Below are 13,492 nucleotides of genomic sequence, written 5' to 3'. Positions count from 1 at the left end.
AATAGATTTTAATTTTTAAATTTTTTTATAAAAAATCAATTAAGGTCAACTCATCTTATTTATAATTTTAATAGGAAAAAAATTTAATATTAAAAATAATTTTTTTAAAATACTCATATAGTTTTTTTTTAAAATAATGGTTACATAGAAAACAAAATAAAATAATTTTTTTTAAATATGTAATTTCAACTTATTTATTAATTAAATTCAATTCAAACACTATAATTAAATTTAATTTCAAAAGAAAATTGATTTCAAATAAACAATATAAACAGTATGGACTCTAAATATTAAAAAGAGAGGTCGAAGATGAGGTCAACTTTTAATTATTTAGAGTTCGCTTGATATTGATATTGATATTGTGATAATAATTGTTTTTTAAAATATTTTTTATTTAAAAATATATTAAAATATTTTTTTTAAAAATAATTAACATATATTTTTTTTGTTGGGATCATAAACCAAACTAAATTTTTAATAGGATAAAACCAAGTTAATTCCTTCTTTTATTTTTTGTGCAACCCAAACTAGCCTGAACCCTGAATCAACCATGTTCCAGATCAATTCATTGAGCTAAATAACTATGATAACATGCATATTAAAAAAAGAAAAGCATTCATATCAGGCATCTACTAGAAAGTAAAAACAGATTCATTTCGCTTTTCTTGAAAACAGCATGTGTGTGTGTGTCTATATATATATTCAGACACACGTAAGTTTGTTAATAAATGGAGGTGGATCCAGAAACAAGGGACACAAAGTTGGGAGAAGCTTTGAATTTCCATTTCTCTCTCTCCGAGTCATGACACGTAAGTGTGTGTGAGATTTTCCCGTGAAAAGAGCTCTGAATTCCCATCTCTCTAACCAGCTAAAAGACACACTCTTCTTGTCTTTTTCTTATTCACAGAAAAATATCAGAGCTCAGCAACTTGCATATTCTCTTTCCAATAAAGAATCAATGAAAATTGAAAATATCTTTGCATTGAGAAAGTGATATCCATTTCCCAATCTGCAAACTAATCTTTCACCTCTCTTTTTGTTCCATTGGAACCAAACAAATCTCACTGTTAGATTCCCCTGTATGTATCTATAAGAGGCACAGCGGTTTGTTACTCTTGAACAAAACGTGGAAACCAGCCTGTTTTGGTTGAAGTTAAGGTGATTGCTGCTCATATTTCGGTTAAAGATTCAGTCCTTTTCTCCTTTTCAAGTTAATCACTTGTAATTTTGATCTGGGCACTTGCTGGTTTTGGTCAAAATGTAGAATTTTGAATCAATTCTTCAAGTTCTTAATGTTTAGCTTTTTGGATTGTTTTAGTTATGCTAATGTTTTTCACTTAGTTTTGCAAGATTTTACTTTTTTAAGTAGATACTAACAGAATGCAAATTGGTTTCAAGAAATATTATCAGGGTCTGATTTGTCTCTGAAAGAAATGGCGAATTTGGGATTGTTTTCTGGGACCAAGACAGCGAAGTCGGTGAATGTGAGTTTTAGATTACCATATTATACTCAATGGGGTCAGAGCCTGCTTGTGTGTGGATCTGAACGAGTCCTGGGTTCATGGGATGTGAAGAAAGGCTTGTTATTGAGCCCTGTGCAGCAAGGTGAGGAGCTCATATGGGGTGGAAGTATTTCAGTACCAAGTGAATTCAGTGGTGAGTATAGTTACTATGTGGTGGATGATAAGAAGAGTGTGTTGAGATGGGAGATGGGAAAGAAGCGTAAATTAGTATTGCCCGAGGGGATAAATGGTGGAGAGCATGTGGAGCTTCATGATCTTTGGCAGGTGACGCTTTGCGCTCCATTCTTCCATTCCTTTTCATGCTTTGCGAATTGGTGTTTCCCATATTCATCTTGCAAAAAATGTTTTTTTTTTTAAAGGATTCTTTCTGTTCCCATTATTCTGGAAATGTATGTAAAGGCATTACTCTGACATATAACCCAACAGATTTCTTGTAGATTGAAGAAGTCTAATAACAACAATTGCTTCTTCATAGTTAGGATTATATTGGCTTCATAATGATTCGTTGATTAGAGGAGTTTAGAATTTCTTAATAAAAAAAAATTGTTGGTTTCTTTACATGTAACTTTGATGATGTAAACGTTCATTTTCATGGAATCCAGGCTGGTGGTGATGCCATCCCTTTCAGAAGTGCCTTCAAAGATGTCATCTTTCGTCGAAGTTGGGGTTTGAACATAGAGAGACCCCTTGGGATTCAGAATAAGTTAGACAAGGAAGGTCGTTGTATAGGCTTATTTATTATTCACTCATCATCCTTGTTAATGTTTGTGCCTGATTTCTGTTTGCTGACCTTTTTCATTTGTGATCTCTGAACTACAGTAGATGCAGTCGTTGTCCATTTCAAAATTTGCTGTCCAGATGTAGAAGAAGAGACATCAGTAAGTTCTCTCTCTCCCTATTGAGCTGACCACATTTGTATGCAAGCAAAGTTATGCACGATCTTATCAGCATTGCACCTATTTATGAAGTATGATATGTACAGGTATACGTAATTGGCAGCACTGCAAAGTTAGGGCAGTGGAAAGTTCAGGATGGACTTAAACTTAACTATGCTGGTGACTCAGTTTGGCAGGCAGGTGCTTTGATGCAGAAGGGTGATTTTCCAATAAAATATCCTTTTGAAGTATTTCCCTCAAACAGTTGGATGTTTCATGAATTATTTGGTTATTGTTACATACTGTTCCCCCCGCCCCCCTCCTCATGCGTGTCCCTGTCTGTCTTCCTTAATGGTTGTTTACGTATAAGTACTGCAAATACGGAAAGGCTGGAAACTTTTCTTTGGAAACTGGTGCACATCGCGACCTTTCTATTGACTCTTCTAAAGTTCCGCCAAGATATATTTTCCTCTCAGATGGCATGATGCGAGTAAGCTACAAAGATTCACTTATAGGTCAGCATATGTTGTGTTGCAAGGTACTTTTTAATTGTGATCATAATTCATCAATTTGTTTTTAATAGGAAATGCCTTGGAGGGGTGCTGGTGTTGCATTACCAATGTTTTCTGTTAGATCAGAAGCTGATCTGGGGGTTGGTGAATTTCTTGACTTAAAGCTTCTTGTTGATTGGGCAGTAGTGTCAGGATTCCATTTAGTCCAGCTTCTACCGATCAATGACACATCTGTGCATGGCATGTGGTGGGATTCATATCCATACAGGTAGGCAACAAAACTATCATTTATAGAACATATAATTTAGTTTTATAGGGGACTCTATAGTTTGTTTTAAGGCATAGTTAATTGATTTTTCCAAAGATAGAAATGTCTTTAATTAAATCACCTAGTTAAGAAAGCAGGCTCGAGTTTCTCTAAAATTTCAAGGTGTCCCAGTAAAAAATCCATGCAATTTTTATTTTATCTTAATTATTGTAGCAAACAAGGATTCGATTGGCAAGCTCATTTAAAGTTTTCTCTTGCCTCGTTTTCTTGGTCATGCAGCTCACTATCTGTGTTTGCATTGCATCCACTATACCTGAGAGTAGAGGCACTTTCAGAAAACCTACCAGAGACTATCAAGGTGGTTTCATTGGCTTTTCATTTAATTCTATCCAACATGATACTAGAAGACATTTTCTTTATTATATGCTGGCAATTTCTGGCGAACTATTTCTTATCTTTTCAACTAAAGTTTTATCCATTACTTTTTGTTGTAAACACCCTTCCTTTCCTTTCCTTTTTTTTTTGGCAGAAAGAAATTCAGGAAGCTAGAGAGCAGCTGGATGGAAAGGTAGTTATTTTTAGTGATTCTTCAACTTCATGAAGAAACACATTTCTGATGTTCATCTCTGTTGTGTTTAATGATGTGTTGTGACCCAATCAAGAAAATCGTATAAGAAAAATAGCAAAAAAGTGAACCATGATGTTCTAAGCTAGCTCCATGGACTGGCACGCAGGATCAGTTTTGCAGTGCTTTAGCTCGTTGTAAAGGCATGAGATCAACAAGCCAAAACATGTTATTTTTATTACTTAACTCCATTTTACATCCCTTATTAGAATTCTTGGACGGGAGGGAACAAGTGCTCATGTTAGGCTGCTCCAAACATCATTTTGATAAGAAAGATTTTTGTCTTTCTAAACAAAAAGAGAAAAAAAGTTCCATAAACTTTGTTTTGATTAGAAATAAGATTCTTTGGTTGATCCAGCCATTGTATTAACATGTTTGAGCTTGGACCTGTGCAGGATGTTGATTATGAGGCTACTCTGGCTACTAAACTTTCAATCGCCAAGAAAGTGTTTGTACAAGAGAAGGATTTGATACTTAACTCTAGATCCTTTCAGAAATATTTCTCAGAGAATGAGGTCTTACAGACTTATGTTTTCTTCTTCCTATGATCATGTCTATTACACCTAAAGTACTTCGATTTGAAATTTGAACTTTGGTCATTTTTGTCCTTGATTATACTCTCTTTAGAGCCAATTGGTGTTCTAATGAATGTTTTATTTGATTGCAGCAATGGTTAAAGCCCTATGCAGCCTTTTGTTTTTTGCGGGACTTTTTTGAAACATCAGATCACAGCCAATGGGGTCGTTTTTCCTGTTTTACAGAAAAAAAGGTTGTTATCTCTTTGGGTTTTCACTCATCTAACCTAAGATTAAATATCATTCATCAAATTTTATTGGATCTTATCATACATGATAACTAGGTAATATAGATCTTTGTTTCAATTTCATAACCAAAGTTATGTTATTTAAATTCTCTGACAAAATGGCACCATTTTCATGCAGGTTGAGAAACTTGTCTCAAAAGACAGCTTGCACCATGACATAATTCGCTTCCATTATTATATCCAATTCCATTTGCATACACAGGTATTTTCATTTGGTCTGATGATATTTGTCTCCCATTTGTAATTGCTCTTAAGCCAGCAGCCGGTCTTATACTGTTTGTGTCATAATGAACTGACAGTTGACAGAAGCTGCAGAATATGCAAGAAAGAAAGGTGTCATATTGAAAGGAGATCTACCTATTGGTGTAGACAGAAACAGCGTAGATACCTGGGTCTATCCAAATTTGTTCCGCATGAACACCTCCACAGGAGCACCTCCAGATTACTTTGATAAAAATGGGCAGAATTGGGGCTTTCCAACTTATAATTGGGAGGAAATGTCAAAAGATAACTATGCATGGTGGCGTGCTCGTCTAACACAGGTTTTGTACTCTGAATATGATGATCTTGTCTTAACTGTGCTTTCATCTCTTGCTGATGAAAAACTTATTTGTTTCTATGACAGATGGCAAAATACTTTACAGCTTACAGGATTGATCATATTCTGGGTTTCTTTAGGATCTGGGAGCTTCCAGAGCATGCCATGACAGGTCTGATTGGAAAATTCAGACCATCTATCCCTCTAAGTAAGGTATAGTAGGACCCTCCTAGCCTTCCTGCATGAAAAGTGAGTTTTAAGTGATGCAAGAGAATTTTAGGATTTGGTATAGGGAACTGGAGTTCTTATAAAGCCTAAGCTACCCTTGCAGCACTAGTACTTGAAGCACTTGTGAGAGAAATTCCTTTTTCATGTTCTATTAAACATGTTCAAATAATGCATCTGCTGCAGGAAGAACTTGAAAGAGAAGGAATTTGGGACTTTGATCGCCTGAGCCTCCCATATATCCGGCAGGAATTTGTACAGGTTACTGACTTTTCTGTGTTGGCTATATGGTCCACACTTCTGATGGTTATCAACTCATTGCATTTGACATATGACCTAAAAACTAAATCAGATACTATGAGCGTGTTGATTTACACTTCTCTTTTTTTTTTTTTTTCCTGATATCAGGAAAGATTTGGAGCTTCTTGGACCTTTATTGTGTCAAATTTTCTGAACGATTATCAGAAGGGCCGCTATGTGGTAAATTTATGTTTCTGGTCAATAATATGAGGTTACCTCTTAGCATTTTGACTGAACCTAGGTTGGTCTAGTGATGAATTTGTGACTCACATCGAGCCTCAAATAGGCTCGTGAATTCATGTCATAAAGGAACCTTGTCACATGAACTGACTGACCTGTCTGCAATTTCTGATATTAAATTTTTTCCATTGAATCGCTTCTTGGTTCTTTCAAGTTGTTTTATGGTCTCCATTCTGTTAAAGCTCCGACTTATATTCCCTACGCCTCAATTTTAGTCTTACTGTTAGGAAAGTGATTCTGAATTCTTATCCCTTCTCATCATCTCATATCTTTTTATATCTGCTTCAATCTTATTGTATCATATTTGGTGCATTTGTTTTGGCATGAAAAATTAGTTGACTCATATTTCTTCAAATTAATCTAGTTCAAGGAGGATTGTGACACGGAGAAAAAGATTGCTTCCAAGTTGAAGATGCTTGCAGAAAAGTCCATGTTATTGGAGAGCGAGGACAAGATACGCCGTGACCTGTTTGATCTTCTGAAGGTAACATATAGTGGAAAAATATTTATATTACCACAAGTTTGTTATATGGAATTTATGTTAGACCTGTCTCTTGACTGCTTTAGAGTGACTGATGATGGTTGTTCTCATTACTAGTCTCGGTTCTTGGTTTTTATCTATTAATTCTGTTTGCAGAATATAGTTCTTATTAGAGATCCTGAGGATGAAAGTAAATTCTACCCTCGTTTCAATCTTGAGGACACTTCAAGTTTTCAGGATTTGGATGACCACAGGTACCCTAATCATATCTACTGTGAGAAATTCCTAGTTCATTTGGATTGAGTGACCCATAGAAGAATGTAGTAAACTAAAGCTTTTCATCCCCTTTTTGCTTACCAATAATTCTGGTGTTCTATAACCAAGTACTAGTTTGTTTCCTTGCATCTCATCAAACCTCTCAATTCCTGCTGATATAGCTTCTCTTACTTGTTATGCAATACAGCAAAAATGTTCTCAAAAGACTGTACTATGATTACTATTTCCATCGGCAAGAAAATCTATGGAGGCAAAATGCTTTGAAGACTTTGCCTGCTCTCCTGGACTCATCAGATATGCTAGCCTGTGGGGAAGATCTGGGTCTAATTCCTGCTTGTGTTCACCCTGTATGTTTGTCGAATCCTTCCCAACTTCAACTCTAACTGCCTACATCTCTTCTCTTTTTCACTTACTTTATTACTTCCAATCCGCATTCCATGAAAATTAAGCATGATTGGATAATGTTTGCAGGTCATGCAAGAACTAGGATTGATAGGTTTACGCATTCAACGTATGTCCAGTGAACCTGACCTGGAGTTTGGTATTCCTTCTCAATACAGCTACATGACGGTGAGTTCCAGACTTCTTGTGTTATATTTCTCGTCGATATTGTGGACATATCATTGAGGCGCATGTGTGCCCTTGCTCAGCTCCATTAGAATGTAATATAAAATTGGGCTGGCAACCTCAATTCCTTAACGTGCTTCAGGTGTGTGCTCCATCATGTCATGACTGCTCAACCTTGCGTGCTTGGTGGGAGGAAGATGAAGAAAGAAGATGTCGATATTTCAAGAACGTGGTGGGTTCTGATGGAATCCCGCCTAGTCGATGTGTTCCAGAAATTGCACATTTTGTCCTAAGGCAACATGTTGAAGCTCCATCAATGTGGGCAATCTTCCCTCTTCAGGTACTGTGACCTGGTTTTATTATCAAACATCAAATCTTAGGGAAATCCATATCCTAACCAGTGAATATTTCATTTCATGTATTAGACCGATTTAGCCAACATAAATTCATACAAACTAGGGGCTTTTCTTTAATGATCAGGACTTGTTAGCATTAAAAGAAGAGTACACGACACGCCCTGCAGCAGAGGAGACGATCAATGACCCAACAAATCCAAAGCATTATTGGAGATACCGTATGTTTTCAATTCCATTTCTATAGATTTGGTTGGCATCTCAATGTTTGAATTCTAGCTCCTCTTGTTTCCAGCTAATAAACAAAGCTGTATATTTCTGTCATGCTTAGGTGTACACGTGACATTAGAGTCTCTGATGAATGACAAAGAACTCATATCAAGCATCAAAGGTCTTGTTCGTGGGAGTGGACGTTCACATCCTTCGGTTGAAGAAACCGACGAGCAAGGGAATCAAGAAACGATAGTGATGGTTACAGGCAAGCATCAAGCTGCCAAAGGTCTGGAAAAGATTTCCTTTGAAAAGCAACTAACTGGGGTTCCAAGACCGGAGACTTATGTTTTGTAAATCTAGTGATATCTTCCCCGACAAATATATCTTGCAGCAATCAGGGCTCGAAGTCATACATAAGCTTGGACAACATGAGACAAATCTGGGATGTACTTGTTCACATGAACCGCTTGTGAGAATCAACATCCATGCTAAAATTCCTCTTTTACAGTAGAAATGGTCCATTACAGAATAATTAGTGGGCGTAATGGCATGCCAATCTATACTTTTAAAGCTTGTCCTTTTAATAAAAGCATGCTGGTAATAAACAATAGCAACGCACCATTACTGCTATGACTATATGTAGTCAAACAATTCGAAGTGTAGTGTTTTGCGGCCTATAAAAAACTTGTATATTATGTTAATATACTTTGTAGATAATGGGATTTGGATTTTAGCTTCTGCTAAGCATTTATCTTTATAGCAAAAGCTTCTCTTCTCAGCTTCTCAAGTTCATGGCTGTCAGACCTGGTTTGGGGTCGGACATGGTTTAGAGCAGGTTATTAGGTCACCGGTTATCTCGTGGGTTACTGAATCAATTATTTTGTTCAAAATGAATTTTTTTTAAAAATTCCTCGAAGTCACTGGATACTGCTGGAAAATATGAAGGCAAGAAAAAAGCTTAAAAAATTTAATTTCAGTCCCAATTACATATCATTACAGCAAATCAAGGCAACACAATTATCAAATATCAATTTGAAATAAGATGTTTCCACAAGCATAACAACCAAGTTCTTCATCCTTTCACTTTGACAACTAAGGCATCAATATAGGCTTGGACCCATTTACGTGACCATACAAACTATAGTTGTTAAACACAACTTCAGTGAGTTGGGCCGAGTTTGAAGTTGAATCGTCAAAGAAATTAAGATGGTAAAACTTGATTAATTCGATAAATTGATCAAATCAAACTCAATTTAAACTTGTTGATATTAACTCTAAAGAATTTAAAAAAATGATACCATTTTAATAGAAATGATTGATCTTAGTTGACCTATAAATTAAATAAATAACCTATTAATCCAGAAAATTTTATGTGCTGGTTCACAATCCAAAAACCAGATCTGACATTAATTAAAAAAACTTTCTCAGCATTGACCTAATCAGTTTTGGCCTAGTCAACTAGATTTTATCAGATTAATATTTTATTTGATTTAACTAGAACCCAAAATAGATCAGGTTTGGAATTTAGAATTTTTCAGATCAACCCGGTTCAACGAATATAACATTGAACCATAGTTCTTCCTCCTTTCTTTTTGACATCTACGTGACCCAGCCATTTATGCTTTCTGAAACCCCACCATATGACCCTCCAAACTCCACCCTCCACCACATCATGGTTGAAGGTCTTAAAAAAGGAATAATAAATAAGCCAAATAATTGAAGGCCGCACGTGGACGTGAACTGCACCTGGTAAGTGATGATGACCCACTCAAACTGCCAGCCTAGTCCACCTAAAGAAAGAAAATTAAAGACAAGAAAGATAAAGAAGGATGCTTTGATGCTCGTTGAGAAACAATGATCGAAGACAGAATTATTACCCTTTTTGATTCCATTACATGAAACATTATGTTCTTCTAGTGCACTCTCTCTAATCTAATCATACATGAGATGAAACATATCCCAAATTATTCTCTACTCTCTCACTTCTTCTCTCTAATCCCATCAATGGACCTCCTCAATGTGCTAACACCGACCACTCTTTCTTCACTAACCCCTACCTGCTGCTTATCTTCTTGATGGCCTTCTTTGTTTTCTGAGCTCTGATGAAAACAGAGAACAGTATCATCCAATCTTTCTTTGGTTGATGGCACCAAGTTGAAAGATCCGAATTTGGGTGTGAATTCTTGAGAATAGGTGCTGAATTGGGAGTCAAAAGTGAAGGAAAAGTTCGGTGGAGTGAATTCTTCAATCCTGTCGAGTGCTGTAGGGCAGCTTTTTCTCCTCTTGGATTCTCTGATTGTTCCTTGCTTTTCTTTCTTGAGTTCCCGGCTTGAAGAAGAAGTAGCTTGTAATGGTGGGTCTTGGCTGGAATCTTGATTTTTGGAAGGTTTTTCAATGTTGTTTTTCTCTGCCATTATTCTTGGTCATGACTCACGAGGAGAGAAGACATAAAGATAAAGACTTTTCTTTTGGACAGCTGTGTGTAATATGGTATGTAATGAAATTACAGAAGGTCTTAATTTTGTTGATGTAATTAAGAAAGATTCTGTCCTCAAATTGCAAATCATAAAGTAGCAAAAGTAGGAGTAAATACCGAGTACTCATGATATTAAATAAAAATATTTTATTTAAAAAAATTATGAAATTTAATTTTTAATTAATTAAACATTAACGAATTTATTTAGAAAAAATATCAATCATAAAAAAATAAGGATTAAAATTAAAATACAAAATAAATTTTATTTTTGATTAAAAAATGATATTGAAAAGAAAAATTAATTGAACAAAACGACAAAAAACAATAAAAAAGAATGAGGATCAAAATTGAATTAAAAAATAAAAATAAATATTTCATTGAATGGTAAATTTGAAAAGAAAAATCAATTCAACATAAGCTCAAAAAAATAACCAAAAGAATGAGGTCATTTTGAATAAAAAAATAATATATGGCAAATTAAGATTAAAAGATGAAATTAAAAATAGATAAAACTTCTACAAAAAAACTAATAATAAAAATTAGAAATAAAAAGAATAATGACTGAAGTTAGAATAATAGCAATAAAAAGGGAAAAATTGTAATTTTCAAAGGAGGAGAGAGAGAAAAAAGGCTTATTGATGATAAATCAGACCATAAGCACCGACACGTGCCGCACCATCAGGAAAAGGACCCGACGATGCTTTCAATGACACAAAAAAGGCATTTTTGGACTTTAGAAGGCACCATACATGCCCAACCTTTTTGTTTTTATTTTTTATATTTTGTCAAATACTAAAATTTTTCTAAACTGACTTGATAATAATAAAAAATTATTATGAAAAGATAAAAAAATCCATTAACACCAATTTAAAATTTGTGCTTTTAAGGACATTTTAATTGTTTCATTGTGTTTTTTATTTTTTATATTTGGTTAAATAACAAATTTCTCATTGACTGAATTGATAATAACAGTAGAACCATTATAAAATACAAAATTGCCCCTTGATGTTAGTTTTAAAATTTGTGCTTCCAATGATATTTTTGTCGTTAGATTATGTATTTGAAATGAAAAAAAATTTATTTGTTTTCAATCAATTTAGTAATGACTGATGGACATTGTGAAAAAACTTAAATGCCTCTAATAGCTGGTGTTAAGTTTTTTGGATGAAGAGATAAAATTATGATATCACTATTACAATGAATAATGATTTAACTCATTAACTACAATGAAAAATCTTTATGTTTTACCTTTGATTAAAGATGATTGTAAAAGACAAGAGCCCATGAAGGCTTGATTCAGTTTTAAAACAGGTTGAGCTGAGATCAGATAGATTCAAAACACAACTTGAATTGAGTTTTATAATTGGATCAGATCGATCTAAGCATTATTTATGAAATTCAACTCGAGAAGTTGAGCCAATACCAAATACATTCAAAACATAACTTGAATTGAGTTTTATAATTAGATAAAATCAATCCTATGAACCTAGTAAATTATTGATGTTAAGACAACTTATTAAAAACAACAATGATATAAATTAATATGTTCATTTTATTTTTTTCCTTGATGGAAAAAAATAATAATATCAATCCACCTTTATATCAATGTTTCCATTAAAGTATTATAAAAATAAAATGTTGTCCTTTCACTTTCATTAAAATACTAGATAACTTGGTAGTGAAGTTTTGCAATGTTATACGACTTTATAATTGATTGAAATGACAGAAAGCATGACATGTCTTTATATATATAAAGTTTATCATATTAATTATACTTTATAGTTATTAAGTTCAGCCTAACATTGTAAATTGATTCAAAATATCGGGAAAATCAAGATTTAATCCAAATCGAGTTTAAAATTAAACTCAATTGATGTCATCAAGACCCAATTAATCCAATAGACATGCCCTAACTAGTTTCAAATTGAGAGGTTAGGGTTAGAGTTAAGTGTCTAAATCCAAATACATTCCAAATTCAAACACAATCCAAACCCAAGACAATCATATCCGAATCCACCGAACTCAACCTAGTTATCAAATAAAAGTATTTTTTTTTTTTCATTTTAAGATATTATTAGAGCTTTTCAGAAATTAGAATGGTAATATTGTAAGATTTTGAACTACAGAGATATAAGTGAAACACTGGTGATGAATCTATAGGGTTTAAAATGGAATTTACCCAGCAACTTGGGTACTCTTAGCTTAGGGTGTTAAACCATTAAAAGGCCCCCTTCAGCCATCAACAGCTATACCTCGTCGGCCACGACCATGGCAATCAGCATTGAAAACCACCACCTCCCGTACGAAACACACAACCTCTACGATGTCAAATTCTTCGATGACAGGATCCACACTTTAGTCACCCACACGTCTTCCTTCGTCAACACATGGATCGCCGAAACCCAACAAAAACTCCTCCAAAACAACAACCATGCTCACCGTCCACTTATAGTTGGCCTTGACGTCGAGTGGAGGCCCAACAGGTTCCGTCGAATCGAAAACCCAGTTGCCACACTCCAGCTTTCAGCTGGCAATGACTGCTTGATCTTTCAACTCCTGCATTGTCCCACTGGTATCCCACAATCCCTTCATGATTTTTTGAGTGACATGACTTATACTTTTGTTGGGGTGGGTATTGAGGGTGATGTGAAGAAGCTAACGGAGGATTATGAGCTGAGCGTGGGGAATGCAGTGGATTTAAGGGGTTTAGCTGCTGAGAAATTGGGGGATTCGAGGTGGAAGAATTCAGGGGTAAAAAGGTTGGCGAGGGAAGTTTTGGGGAAGGAGATTGAGAAGCCGAAAAGGATCACTCTGAGTAGGTGGGACAATCCGTGGCTTACTCCTGCTCAAGTTCAATATGCTTGTCTTGATGCCTTTTTGTCTTGCAAGATTGGGGAGAGTTTGGTGGCTGCTTGAGCTAGGGTTCATGATGGGATTTGAGGGCTTCTAGTTATGCATCTTACTGGATGCTTGCTATAAAGTATTTCAATGTATTGCACTGTTTTTACATCGTCACAGTTACATTATCTTACAGCGCAGAATGATTTCTACTTTATATGCTCGGTTTATTTGATTTTCTGTGTCTAGCAATCAACATCCATCTTCACAGAAACAGAGAAGAAACACACGACCTGTCCTTTTCAACAGGCTGACGATCCATCTTTATTTGTGCGTTTGAGATTGTTTTTTGAAATAAT

The 13,492-nt window shown here is 34.9% G+C and overlaps 2 protein-coding genes across 4 annotated transcripts; both read left to right on the top strand.

Moving 5' to 3' along the window:
- Positions 1–780: 780 nt before the first annotated feature.
- LOC7458898 (4-alpha-glucanotransferase DPE2) lies at positions 781–8,563 on the top strand. 3 transcript variants are annotated; one of them, XM_024587995.2, is made up of 23 exons: positions 783–1,158; positions 1,411–1,787; positions 2,126–2,240; positions 2,343–2,401; positions 2,506–2,633; positions 2,762–2,888; positions 2,982–3,178; positions 3,458–3,536; positions 3,708–3,746; positions 4,199–4,318; positions 4,471–4,572; positions 4,745–4,828; positions 4,926–5,168; positions 5,252–5,377; positions 5,576–5,650; positions 5,798–5,869; positions 6,294–6,413; positions 6,567–6,664; positions 6,874–7,033; positions 7,158–7,256; positions 7,396–7,593; positions 7,734–7,827; positions 7,938–8,563. In XM_024587995.2, exons 2-23 carry the CDS (start codon positions 1,434–1,436, stop codon positions 8,171–8,173), a joined length of 2,925 nt encoding a protein of 974 aa, XP_024443763.2. In that variant the 5' UTR covers positions 783–1,158; positions 1,411–1,433; the 3' UTR covers positions 8,174–8,563. The 3 variants fall into 3 exon arrangements, with proteins under 3 accessions (XP_024443764.2, XP_024443763.2, XP_024443762.2); XM_024587994.2 differs by having other exon boundaries at positions 1,399–1,787; XM_024587996.2 differs by lacking the exon at positions 5,798–5,869 and having other exon boundaries at positions 781–1,158; positions 1,399–1,787.
- A 3,915-nt stretch (positions 8,564–12,478) lies between these two features.
- On the top strand, positions 12,479–13,350 carry LOC7464052 (3'-5' exonuclease). The gene has a single exon (XM_002323171.4). It carries the CDS (start codon positions 12,564–12,566, stop codon positions 13,209–13,211), a length of 648 nt encoding a protein of 215 aa, XP_002323207.1. The 5' UTR covers positions 12,479–12,563; the 3' UTR covers positions 13,212–13,350.
- The last annotated feature ends 142 nt before the right edge of the window (positions 13,351–13,492 follow it).

This window comes from Populus trichocarpa, chromosome 16, assembly GCF_000002775.5.
Source record: "Populus trichocarpa isolate Nisqually-1 chromosome 16, P.trichocarpa_v4.1, whole genome shotgun sequence".
Classification (NCBI taxonomy): domain Eukaryota; kingdom Viridiplantae; phylum Streptophyta; class Magnoliopsida; order Malpighiales; family Salicaceae; genus Populus; species Populus trichocarpa.
Note: the sequence above shows the minus strand (reverse complement) of the source record. Positions and strands in the feature narration are given on the sequence as shown.

What these genes read in the sequence shown, in the direction of transcription:
- LOC7458898 (XM_024587995.2), top strand. Translation starts at nt 1,434, where the DNA reads ATGGCGAATTTGGGATTGTTTTCTGGGACCAAGACAGCGAAGTCGGTG. An exon ending in ACCTACCAGAGACTATCAAG is followed by an intron (nt 3,537 to 3,707) that starts GTGGTTTCATTG and finishes TTTTTTTGGCAG; the next exon opens with AAAGAAATTCAGGAAGCTAG. An exon ending in CAGGATTTGGATGACCACAG is followed by an intron (nt 6,665 to 6,873) that starts GTACCCTAATCA and finishes TATGCAATACAG; the next exon opens with CAAAAATGTTCTCAAAAGAC.
- LOC7464052 (XM_002323171.4), top strand. Translation starts at nt 12,564, where the DNA reads ATGGCAATCAGCATTGAAAACCACCACCTCCCGTACGAAACACACAAC.